Genomic DNA, 12810 nt, shown 5'->3' on the forward strand with positions numbered 1-12810 from the left:
GTACATACATTCCTTATAAGACTCCTGTAAGATGAGCAAACAGAGAGAAGTTAAAATAACTTGTCCAAAGTCACAATAATAGAGACACTGGTAGAGGACTGACCCGGGATCTAATATTTTCCACCACACTTCCTCTGTAGGAGTCAATATCTCACAGATTACAGAGCTCACACAAAGTGTACTCTGAATCTTTTACATCTCTTTAACTCTGTTTACTCTGCTTCTGGAACCTGTGGTCTGCTGGTTGTTCAAATTCACCTTTTTGTTCATTTCACAGGCTGGATAAAGTTCATTTGTGTGTCTTTTCTTTTTCACAGTGCTCCTCCACTCACTGAAAAGGAAGTTGAGGTAAGTAACTCGAGTGCTTTATGAAATTATGAAGCCTGGGCTTGACGGGTTTTATTTACTCTTTCATTGAGGGGCTGATCCAGGTATAGAGAATTAAACATTGAGCATTATTGATAAACTTAACTGGACTGAGGCTTGGGTACGACACACTCCCCACCCACCGACCTTGGTGAAGGTGGGCCATGGGAGGTTTCCAAGGGCCAGCTTCTGTCCTCAGATGTATACTGACACCATCAGCACTCAGCATGGCAGAAGTAGCACAGGCTTTGGAATCAGTCTGTGGTTGAATCCTGGCTCTGCTACTCTGCATCCCCTTTAACAAGTTAATGACCTTTTTGGTCTTGGTCTCTTTACCCATATGTGTACATAACAGGTTCTATAGAGCGTGTTTTGTGGGAGTAAATGAGCTAAGGTACCTAAAACACATAGCGTTGCTGGGGTGTAGTAGATGCTCAACAAGGAGGAGCTTTCAGTCTTGCCATCATCCTCATCACTGGGTCAGTTCAGGGCCTTCAGTTCTCTGTCTAGAGATTTCTGCCCACTGTCGGCCTTGTTACACAAACTGATTCAGAAGCTCAGGCAGAGTTTTCTCACCCCAATGCCGTAAATCTGCTACCATTTGACTCAGGCAGGGCAACGAGAGCCGTAAAACTGAAGGCCGTTGCTTCCTTCCTGTGTAGTCCATCTGTTTATTTCTCCTCCCTGGGAGTTTCCCATTATTCCAGGAATTCCATGTATGATCAACATCACCTTTCAAAGTTCATTCACACAGGCTGCATTTTTTGGCATGGAATATTTGTTCCAGAAAGTTCCTGATCGAATCCTACCTGGCCTTACTTAATCTCCTGGCAGCTCTTAAAGCTGCTTTCAAAGGAGCACTTGGACTACTCAGGCAAGATGCTAGTTAGAGTTTGCTTTAAGTGAACAAGGCTTATGTTTCAAATTTTCTTTACAGTAGTTTCATGCGAAACCTCCATAATTCACGTGTAATAAATCCTTGCGTGAATCTAAACTGCTTACATAATCCACTGTGTTGGCCCAAGTTTATCTAAACCCAAATACAGGATGTTATTTTCTTGAAGTTCGGGGAAAAGCCAAGCATTATTTTCTTATTTTTCCTCAGTAAAATGCATTGGTCTTCCGATCCTGGGGAGGACCTCGCATGGACCTCAGGTTACTGTTTCACCATCCTTTGTGTATTTGACTGTAAAGGGAGTTTCCCATGTACATGGCCGCTCTGGTGACTGGTTCCAGGAACTGATGTAAAAGGCTCATGCAAGAAACACACCTGCAGCCTTGCTCTCTGCAATAATTCCTCCTAACACCTCTCCTATACTCTTGTTCCCAACAGAACGTGTTTGTACAACTGTCCTTGGCCTTTAGAAATGACAGCTATACCTTAGAGTCTAGAATTAACCAGGCTGAAAGGGAACGCAACCTGACGGAAGAGAATACTGAGAAGGAACTGGAGAACTTCAAAGCTTCCATTACGGTAATTGCGGGTCCTGATTGGGGACCTGTCGGAGGGGGGACTGTCTCCAAGGGCTATGGTGGGTAACCTGCTTTTCTCAATCACCAAGTAGTGTTTCTGGAAAGGAGGAATCAGGCCAAGGCCCTGAGCCAGATGGTCATCCTCAGAGTGCTAGGAGGAGCCGAGGTGGAGATCCTGAGGCCTGGTTACCTCAGGGCTGTGGGTAAGCCTTCTGAGCCCTGGGGAGCTCCTCAGGAGGGGCTGAGTGACTTGGGATGGCAAAGGGAGCTCCTGAGATCCAGGGACCTGGATGTGATTCCCTTCTTTTAGGCCACTAGTATGAGGGGAGACACAAAAAATTCCAGGAATTTATTTATAAAAAATTGTGTATTTATTCGCATGTGTTTAAACTTCAGTCACCTTCAAAGTACTCTCCATTTGATGCAATACACCTATCAAGACTTTTTTTCTATGGCTCAAAACAGTCTTTGAACTTATCAATTTGATGCCTTTTAGTGCTTCTGCTATTTTTTGTTTCACCCCTTCCATGTAGGCAAAATGTTTCCCTTTGAGGACTTTTTTTTCATCAGGGGAAACAAAAAACGTTGCTTGGAACAAGAGTGGGTGAATAGGGAGGGTGGGGCATGGGGGTCATGCCATTTTTGGTCAAAAACTGCTAGGCACTCAGCATGGTGTGGGCAGGTGAGCTTATAAATCACTCATCATGAAATGGACGAATGTGTTGAAAGAGTGACTTCAAAATAAAATTCACTGAAGCCGAACGCAGCCTCTCACAACAACGCCACCTAGTACACTGATACAGATGGGTTCCTAGAACACTCACTTAGTGGGGGGAGCCTGTACTATAAGGGACCAGTTCTCCAGAAGATAATTTCGGTTTTTGGGGGGTCCCCCATCATATAGAGTGTCCACATTGGGCTTCTCTAATCCCCAGAAGAAGCTGTAGCCCCGGGCCTGCAGAGGCCACTCTTCTCAGACAGGACGGGGACCAGGGCTCATCCGGTGAGGACCCCAGGTGATGTTCCTTCTCACTCCTCAGTCTTCAGCTTCACTCTGGCACCATGGTGAGCACCGGGAGACCTACCAGAAGCTGCTGGAGGACATCGCTGTCCTGCACCGCCTGGCTGCCCGCCTCTCCAGCCGGGCTGAGATTGTGGGGGCCATCCGGCAGGTGAGCCTCTCCAGCTCCCAGCCCTGCTCACTGGCTCTGCTCTGCCCACAGTAACTAAAACAATCATGTAAGCAGTGACAACTAAAGATGCCACTCACTGATGGCTTCCTCTGTGACAGGCAGCCTATGTACATTATTGTGGTTTTTTCAGAGGTTTTTTTTTTTTTTTTTTTTTTTGGTGGACTACTAAACCCTCAAGTGCTCTTTAGAAAAAAGCTTTCTGTGGACACATAGGTGTAGAACTACTGCATACTCCCTTCTTTTGTTCAAGATTTCTAATGCATAGTGGAATAGTCAAGCCTTTTGAGAAGTCTTACAGTGAAGAAGCCTGTTAAGTTTACCTCTGTATTTCCCAAATGTATTTGACTGAAGAACCACCAGTACACCTTTTATTTTTCTCACAAAATGCCTGTTCAACTCCCACAGAACCAGTATTTGGCAAGCATGCATTAGGAAAAACTGTCTTGTTTCATTTAATCCTTCCAGCAACCCTGTTAAAGTAAATATCCTATCCCCTGATGAAGACAGGACATCTCAGAAAAGCAGTAGCACTCAGAGTGGCAGAGCTGGGGTGCCAGCCGGGTTTGGCTCCCCGTCAGCCACTTTGAAGTTCTGAGGCGTGCAGAGCACTGCCCTGATCCCAGATGGTGTCATAGGATCAGACTGCCTGAGGTCTAATCTCATCTCCACCAGGATTCACTCTGTGGCCTTGGGCTAGTTGCCCAGCTTTCTGTATTCCAGCTTCTCCAGCCATAAAATGTGGCTGATGATAGTATCTGCCATGTAGGTTGCTATAATACTTGCAAAAACCTGAATGTCATTATTACTGCTGCTATTACCTTGGACCTGTGTCCTGTTGCATAGATTGCATCAGTGGGGTGTTCCTGGAGCATGGCCCCAAGCAATTCTTGTAGAATGAAGGAAGGACAAGCCATTGGCTGTCCCACCCCTCTGTCTTCTGGGGAAAAAGCACCTGACTCAGCAGCAGCACCCAGGAAGTCAATCCAGCTGGGAGCAGCCACAGAGGGAGAACCCAAAGGAAGTGGCTGGTCTCAGCTCTTGGCTACAGAGAACTTTTCCAGGGCATGGTCACTGAGCATGTCTCTCTGTGGCCAGTCAGGCTCTGAGCTGGGCTCTCTGAGGGATCCAAGGGGTATAAGCAGAGGAAAATCTTTCTTATCTGTACAGGTCTCTCCCAAACGTGTTTTGAGGCCCATGTGTGGTACTCACTTCAGTCTTCAGCCTTCTCCAAATGGCTTCCCTGCCCCTAGCTTCCAAGTCTCAGTCCTTACCTCTCTCTCTTGTTCCACCAGACTGGTTCAGACACACCTTCCCACCACCAGTCTCTGTCCCGTCAGTCTAATTTCCACCGGTGGCCTGATTATGCCACCCCGTTACTTTAAGACAAGATCCTTTATAACCCAGTCCTAACTACCTTTTCTTCTTGTGAACAAACCCAATTGCTTGCTGATTCCTACTCAAGGGGATGACCTATACTTTCCAGGCTTTATAGACAGTCCTGTTATTTGCCTATTATCCCAGCATAATTCCATTTTCTAAGTTTTATTAAATCTATTAGGGTGACATTGGTTAATAAAGTTATATGTTTCAAGTGTACAATTCTGTAATATATCATCTGTATATTACATTGTGTGCTCACCATCCAAAGTCAAATCTCCTTCCATTACCATATATTTGATTCGCTTTATCCTCTTCTCCCTCCACTCACTTCATTCCCCTCTGGTAACCACTGTACTGTTGTCTGTATTTATGAGTTGTTGTCTGTTGTGTTTGTTCATTTGTTGCTTTCTGTTTTATACCCCACATCTGAGTGAAATCACTTTTTTTTTAATCTGACTTATTTCACTTAGCATGATATTCTCAACATCCATCCATGTTGTAGCAAATGGCAGTATTTCATTCTTTCTTATGGCTGGGTAGTACTCATTGTATATATGTACCACATTTTCTTTATCCGGTCCTTTATTAAAGGATATTTCAATTTTTTCCATGCCTTGGCCACTGTGAATAATGCTGCAATGAAATAGAGGTTCATATATCTTTTGCGTAGATGCCCAGAAGAGGTATGGTTGGGTCATATGGTGGCCTTGTTCTTAATTTTTTGAGGAACCTCCATACTGTTTCCCACCAGCAGTGAATGAGGTTTCCTTTTTCTCCACAGCCTTCCCAACACTTGTTATTTATCACCTTGTCAATAATAGCCATTATAATAGGTGTGATGTGATATCTCATTGTAGTTTTGATTTGCATTTTCCTTATAACTAGTAAAGTTGAGCATCTTTTCATATTCTGTTGGCCATTTGTATGTCTTCTTGGGAGAATTGTCTGTTCAGGGCCTCTGCCCATATCTTTTTTTTATTGGATTGTTGTTGTTTTTTTTTCTTGTTGAGTTGTATGAGTTCTCTATATATTTTGGATATTAGCCCCTTATTGGAGGTATTGCTTGCCAGTATCTTCTCGCATTCAGTTTGTTGCCTTTTTGTTTTGTTGATGGTCTCATTTGCCGTGCAGAAGCTTTTTACTTTGATATGTCACATTCATTTATTTTTGCTTTTACTGCCCTTGCCTTTGGGGTCAAATTCATAAAATCCTAAGACCAAGTTCCATAAGTTTAGTACCTATGTTTTCTTCTATGTATTTTATTGTTTCAGGTCTTATAGTTAGGTCTTTGGTCTTAGCATAATTCTTAATAGCACTCCCTTTCACTCTCCAAAGGACTCCAGTTTGGAGAATAAATCCTTTACCTAGATACAAGCCCTAGGGTGCCCTGTCTCTGGACCCTTGCTCTTGGAGTTCCCTGTCTTGAATGCTCTTTGTCCCTTTTATTCATATCCGAATACCCGGGTGCTGCCCACACCCCTACAGCCACTTCGTACCATTTCCATGAAGCCTTCCTGACCCATTCTGTTCAACCTGTTACCACCGGAGGCACAGTGGCTGTGCTGGTACTTGTTCTCTGAGTGCAGGTGCCTGTGAGCCCCTCTTGGCACACATGGTGGACGGCACACATGGTGGACGGCACACCTGACTGGTCCCTGTATCCTTTTGCTTCTCCCAGTCCAGAGCCTCACTCAGTGCAAACAAGTGCCAACAAGCCTTTCTTCCAAATGCCAGTGTGTTCATGCTCTCCTCCCCTGCAGGAAAAGCGCATGTCAAAGGCAACAGAGGTGATGATGCAGTATGTGGAGAATCTGAAGAGGACGTATGAGAAGGACCACGCAGAGCTCATGGAATTTAAAAAACTGGCGAATCAGAATTCAAGCCGCAGCTGCGGCCCCTCTGGTAAGGAACCAGGGTCCTGCCCTCGTCTTGGGCCTGCAATGTGGGTCCCTGGTGTCCCTAGGCTAAGACTGAGGGCTGCCCTAGGACCTACTTCAGGTTGAGCAAGGTTTTCTGCCCCTGCCCACTGCTGCCCACAAGGACTTTGCAGCAGCTGCTACAGTGAGCCTGGGGGCCTGGAACCAGAAAACATGAATGGCTTCAAACACCTCCTGACCTCTGACATAATACCCAGAGCAGCCAACTGCTGACATGAAGCCCACAGGCTGTGAGCGCTCACTTCCATTGTGTAACTACGGAACCCAGACCCTTTGTGGCCCCCTTTTAGGCAGCACGTACTAAAGAATTTGGACTTTATCCTGGGAAGTATTAGGGATTTCAGTCAGGAAAATGGCATGACCATGTATGGAGTTTAGAAGGTTCTCTCTGACTATGGTAAGGCCAGTACATTCCTGGGGCAAGGTCTGAGACAGGGAATCCCACAAAGCTGCTGCTACAAAAGCCCAGGTGAAAGATGAAGCCTGGGCAGTGGGGGTGGGGGAGAGCCTGGCTAAAAGAGACAGTGCTGAGATAAATAGCAGACTCATGGGCAAGACAAATGCTTTAAAGAAATATTCTCTTTTTAACATTGTTCTATAAAGTTGCTATAGGAGCACAGAGGAGGGACCACCTGATTCTATGTGAGGGGGTCAAGGAAAGTTTTACATAGGAGTTCTCCAGGCAAAAGGGAGAGAGACATCCAGGTGGAGTCAATAGCATGTGCAGAGGTGTGGGGCTGGTATGGGAAGAACACAAAACAAATAGTTTGATGTGGTTGCAGTGCTGGGGTGTGATACTGACAGGTTGAAGGTGAGACTTGGTAGGCCAGGGCCACATGCCAGGCCTTTGTCCCTTAGGCAATGAGGAGTCACTGGTGAGTTGACATCACCAGTTGTCAGAGTGTAATTTTAGATTTGACTGACTGCAGAGCAGGTAATGCATGAGTGGAGTGTGGGTGTTGAGGGATGGAGAGACAAGTTAGGAGGCCTTGAAGCAGCCAAGGAGCAAGACAGTGCCTTGGAACAGGATGGCTCCTTGGGCACTGCCAGGGTTTAGGCTCTGGCCAATGGCCGTTGTGTTAGCAGGAGAAACAGGCATTTCAGCAACAGGAATCCCATGGAATGCAAACATCCGTGTTACCAAGAGCAGGAGGAGGCAAAGTACAGAAACTATAACAGATGGAGAAACCTTTATAAACAGGAGGTTTCACAAGTTTCCTGGGGAATATCAGTGACACTTCCCAGCTCCAGACTGTCTGCTTTGGATCTTGGCAGCAAGGTTCCTGACCCACATGCATCTGGGCCTCTAACAAGCCGATCTCTGTCAGGGTTGGAAGTTGGGAAAGTTGCCATCAAAGAAATCCTAATGCATGGGCCCTCACATTATTGTCCTGCAAGGTGCAATGTCCACTGAGAACCACCTTGGCCGAGATTCATGAAATGAGCAGTTACCTGTTCATTGTACCCATGTGTACTGAACACCTCTGATGTGCCCACAAGATTGGAATATAGAAATCAAGGACACACAGCTCTTAACCAAAAGGAGTTCCCAAGCCTGTGGGAAGGGCAGGGCAGGGCAGGGCAGCTCAGCCAGTGCTGTGACAGAAGTAAGCAGACATCAATGGGGAGCACACTGCACAGTCCCACCCTCCATCTGGGGCATGAGAAAGTGCTTACAGTTTTCCAAACTATACTTCCACTTGGGCTGGTGCAGAGGGGCTGGCACCCACCCGGCATATGTGTGCATCAGCTACACTATGGCCATTCCCTAATATATGGTGTTTGTTTTTAAGTCTTAATATGACTTCTGGAAATCATTGTCTTTGCCTGATACTCTAAAGACTACAGTGAAATAAAAATACCTCTGATTTAAAAAATAAAAAACCACCTCTGATTTTAAAAGAAAAGAATAACATCTATTTTTTATAAAGTAATATCTATATTTTTTCTAAATATGAAGCATGTTGATTTTCCACATTTTGGATTATTTCTATAAGATTCCAGAAGTGTAAATACTAGCTCAGGGGAAAGACATACTTATCAGGCTCTTAAAGCAAATGATTTTCAAATAAACTATTGATATTTCCATTTAACGGGTTACAATAATAATTCATTTTGCCACTGTCAGTTTTGTCCTTTCTATTTAAAAATATCTTTAACTTTGATGGATCAAAATTGTATCTCATCTCATTGTTTTAATTTGTATTTCTTACTTTTTCAGATGTTGACTGGACACTTGTATTTCTCCTCTCATAAATTCTCTACTTATATCTTTTGCCCACTTGTAAGATTGGTATTTTAATAATTTGCATGAACTTTTCATATATAAAGAATATTTTCTGGTTCTGCTATTTTGGCTGACTAGAAAACTTGAAGACCCTTTGGCCATAAATACTTTTTGCTGGATAAAATAAAGCAAACATTAGTCTAAAAGAATAGCTGAATCTACAAGAAAAGAAATGGAAAGACTCAGATACAAGAAAAGAAACGAGAACTGAAACCTAGCTGATCCTGTGGCCTCCTTGGGACAGAGTTAGCTCCGTTCTGGGCATGTGGCTCTGTGCTGCATGCAGTCTGAGAGGAGGCCTAGGACACCCAGGCAGAGTTGCCGCTGAGACTCCCATAGGAAGTGAGGACTTTGCAAGGAGAGCATCTTTACACAAAACTTGGATGAGGGGCGGGGGGGGGGAGCGTGGAATCGGTAACCAGACAGCAGAGAAAGAAATCAAGGGAGTTTGTCTGTTTTTGCCTTGGGCTGTATGAGGTAGGAAAAAAGCACTTTCTTTTCCTCACAGGAAAAGTGCAGGCCCCAAAAGTACAGGCTGGGCCAGAAGTGATGATGCAATACCCGGAGAATCCAAGAAAAGCATGACAATGGGGCCTCTGGCCCCTAGATATCTTGGCTTAGTTTTTGACTATCCATTTCCTGCCGGAGCCTACCCTGAAAACTTACCTGAGTTCTCTCTGTTCCCTCCTGTTGCAGAAGACGGGGTCCCTCGCACAGCACGGTCCATGTCCCTCACTCTGGGAAAGGTATGCATGTTCAAGGAATACCAGGGCTCCCAGGGGAAGTACAACAGAAGTTTCCACAGTCACCCAGGAGAGCATTCATTCTTGAATTCATGGATGGCAGAGAACCTCTGGACAGAGTCTCTAATTCCACTCCTCACACCTGCTCGCTCATCCTTAACCTTCTCTTGCTCATGGTTTTCCTGACTGTACCATCCCTTAAATGAACATGAAATGATGCCTAAACCTTGCTATTGCTATAATTTTCATACACTATCCAGGATGTTACCCAGAGACCGGGGTCATTTCTGTTTCATTTCTTCAGGACTTAGTAAACTAAAATAGAAACATGCTGAGACATCACCAGTGATAGAAAATTTATATCAACTTTGGCTACTCTCTCCACACCAACTCCCACCACCATCACTATCCCAAAGCCAAAGTATCCTGTGAATGCTATTACAACATTAGGAATGAGTAGGTATTTCCAGGGCCTTTCTGAACTGTGGGTGCTGCTCCCTCCATGACAGTGGGCCTGGTCACTTGTCTTTCTACAGAACATGCCCCGCCGGAGGGTCAGCGTTGCCGTGGTTCCCAAGTTTAATGCCCTGAACCTGCCCAGCCAGTCTCCAAGCTCATCGTCCATCCCCTCCTTACCGGCCCTGGTGAGTATGATGATGCTTGCCTGCTGGTCCTATTTGATCCCTCAGGCTCATAGTATGGGGGTGACCTAGATAGTGGCACGGTCAACAAAGTGAGGACATTTTCAGCACAGCTTCTGGGCTGTGGGCTTAAAAAGCTCAATGTAGACCAGGCTCCATGTCTTCCACTGACCTTAGAATACAACTCGATATCCTTGAGCAAGGTGCTGTGTTCCTTACAAGTGGTCTCTTTTTTCATGCTCAAACCACAACCCTCCAAGGTAGGTACGATTTTGTCCCACTCTTCAATGGGCTTAAACAGCGGAAGGTTGAGCTTTGAACCATAGGCTCTCTGATTCCAGAGCTTGAATTCTTAAACCCAATATTATCCTACCTTCATTCATTGCAACATTGTTTGCAATGATGACAAACTGGAGACTACTCAAATGTCCATTAATAAGAGATTGGTTAAATAAATTATGGACATCTCTATAAGGGGTTTCTATGCAGTTGCTAAAAATAATGATTGGAATATAAATACAGGGTGGGACAAAAGTAGGTTTACAGTCATTTACAGTTATATGGAAAATAATACAATAATTAATAAACAATAATATAAGAATAAACTCTTTCATATACTCACAACTGTAAACCTACTTTTGCCCCACCCTGTATTTATTGACATAAAAAACTTTTCATAATTATTAGTAAAATGCAATTTAAAATAGTATATACAGTATAATTCTGTTGTGTAGTTTTTTTTTTTTCTAAGTGGTTTTCTATGTGTAGACAGAAAATTCTGGAAGCATGTATGTAAAACTGTTTATAATGGTTATCAACGGCCAATGGTAAAACCACAAGTGATTTTTATCTTCCTGATGCCTTTCTATGTTTCTATAATAAGAATGTATTATTTATAATCAGAGAAAAAGTCCATTTCAATTTTTTTAAACAAAGACAATTTCTATATAACAAAATATTTTCCAGATCCAAATATTTTGTGAATCTAGTTAATCCTATCTAAAACCCCTAATTCTTCTCCAGTTGCTTCTTGATGCCCATGTCCATGACTAGCAGTAATCTGTAAGGAAACAATCTGATTGCGTAAGCAGTAGGTAAAGTAGATTCAAGCTCTATTGTGTCAATAGGTAGCAATAACCCTTTAACTTCTTTTACTTCTTCCTGCCTTGAACATTTCAATCATCTCTGAAATCAACCTAAACTCCCAAATCACCCACTGAAACAAAGGAGCCTAAACAAACAAAAACAATTTTAAAGGAGGTTAAGGAGGGCTAATTAGTGTGTTTTAAAGGATCTATTTCTTATACTATTCCTTAAATCAAATCTATTGCAACAAAACAATGTGGTAATCCTAGAGAATTCATTATAAAGAAAGTTGTGATGGCTTGAGCTTTTAGTAATGATGGGCATCCCCAGGGAACTGTGCTTGGAGCTGTATCTCCAGGGCAGTGACAGACTTGCATGAATCTACCCCAGGGACTCTGGGGCCTGTTTGATAGGAGGACCACTGGTATTTAGTCCAAGTCAGTAAATGGGGGACAGAAAAACTGAGGGCTCCTCTCCAGTATGGGGCCTCAGATGTAAACTCTTCTCTTCACTCAACAACACTTAGAAGAGGAAAAGTAAAAGTTGCGAGTTGCATGTGCCCCAGAAGGAATGAACATCAAGGAAAGGAGAACAGGGAAGGTCTGAGGAGAGGGCCAATGCCTGGTCTCAGATGAAGATTTGAAAGTGTGAGGAGTGAGGACAGGGAAAGAGGAGCAGCAGCAGCAGCAGTCCCTCCGTCCCCAGCATTGTCAAGACACCCAGCAGCTCTGGTTTCTTCCTTCCTAACAATCCCCAATTCTCTGTCTCCTCTTTTCCATTCAGTCGGAATCATCTAATGGGAAAGGCAATCTACCTGCTGTCACATCAGCACTGCCTGCACTTTTGGAAAAGTAAGTTTGTTGATTTTCCTCTGAACTTTGGGGATCTCTGAGGAAAATGTCCCCAATTCACCTTTCTTCCTATCCTCACTCCTAAAATGCGACAGAAAGCACATTAAGTTCTATGGGAAATAAGTGGGACTCTTAAGACCCACAAACATTTCAGACCTAGTTTGCAAAATTCCTGGACTAAGAAGAAGCTGTGGCTTAGGTCAAGGGTCTACTAGAGTTGGAAGGCTTCTCTGTTGGTTGGGACTCTCTGGGCTACAGATACAAGAAAACCCCAACTAAGCCCAGAGGAGGGGCTGTGCCCGGTGTGGTACAGCAGGGCCCGACTCAGCTTCTACAATTTCCTTGCCTCTGCCCACTGTATATGTTGACTTCATCAGGACACTTGTGACAAATGGCTGTTAGTTCCAGGTATCCTATCCAGACATGACAACTTCTGGAGTAAAAGGGACCATCTTTCCCCATGTTATTTTTTTAGGAATGAACCCAGAAGCCTTTCTTCAATCTTCCTTCTTATCTTGTAGGCAGATTTGGAACATTGCCCTTTTCTAAACACCAATCAAAGGCTTTGGGAAGGGGATTGTCATCATGGTCTTAAACTATTCCCTGGAGATGGAGAGAGAGGGCCAGCTTCTCATGAAGCGAAATGACTTGGTAAAGAATACATTCTTAAACAAAATCATGTTGCTGTTAGGAAGCAGGAAGGAGATGACTACTAGATGGGCAACCAACAGTGTCTGCTTTGCCTAACTTTCCTAGGCATCTGTGCAATTTGTAGGCCTTTTATCCTCAGCCAAAGCAAGGCAGGCTGTTTCTACACACTTGGAGTTTATAACTTGCTTTTCAAATTCTTTCA

The 12810-nt window shown here is 44.0% G+C and overlaps 1 protein-coding gene across 2 annotated transcripts in view; it reads left to right on the forward strand.

Annotated features, from left to right (window-relative positions):
- IRAG1 (inositol 1,4,5-triphosphate receptor associated 1) overlaps nucleotides 1-12810 on the forward strand; it is a 70059-nt gene that overhangs the window by 39907 nt on the left and 17342 nt on the right. For both annotated transcript variants that reach the window (XM_090264050.1, XM_090264053.1), the window contains exons 10-16: nucleotides 318-348; nucleotides 1700-1840; nucleotides 2880-3011; nucleotides 6173-6314; nucleotides 9333-9382; nucleotides 9916-10023; nucleotides 11890-11957. In XM_090264050.1, the coding sequence (XP_090120176.1) occupies nucleotides 318-348; nucleotides 1700-1840; nucleotides 2880-3011; nucleotides 6173-6314; nucleotides 9333-9382; nucleotides 9916-10023; nucleotides 11890-11957 (672 nt within the window). The remainder of the gene's footprint in view (nucleotides 1-317; nucleotides 349-1699; nucleotides 1841-2879; nucleotides 3012-6172; nucleotides 6315-9332; nucleotides 9383-9915; nucleotides 10024-11889; nucleotides 11958-12810) is intronic.

Source organism: Furipterus horrens, unplaced genomic scaffold (assembly GCF_987537825.1).
Source record: "Furipterus horrens unplaced genomic scaffold, mFurHor1.1.pri manual_scaffold_2, whole genome shotgun sequence".
NCBI lineage: Eukaryota > Metazoa > Chordata > Mammalia > Chiroptera > Furipteridae > Furipterus > Furipterus horrens.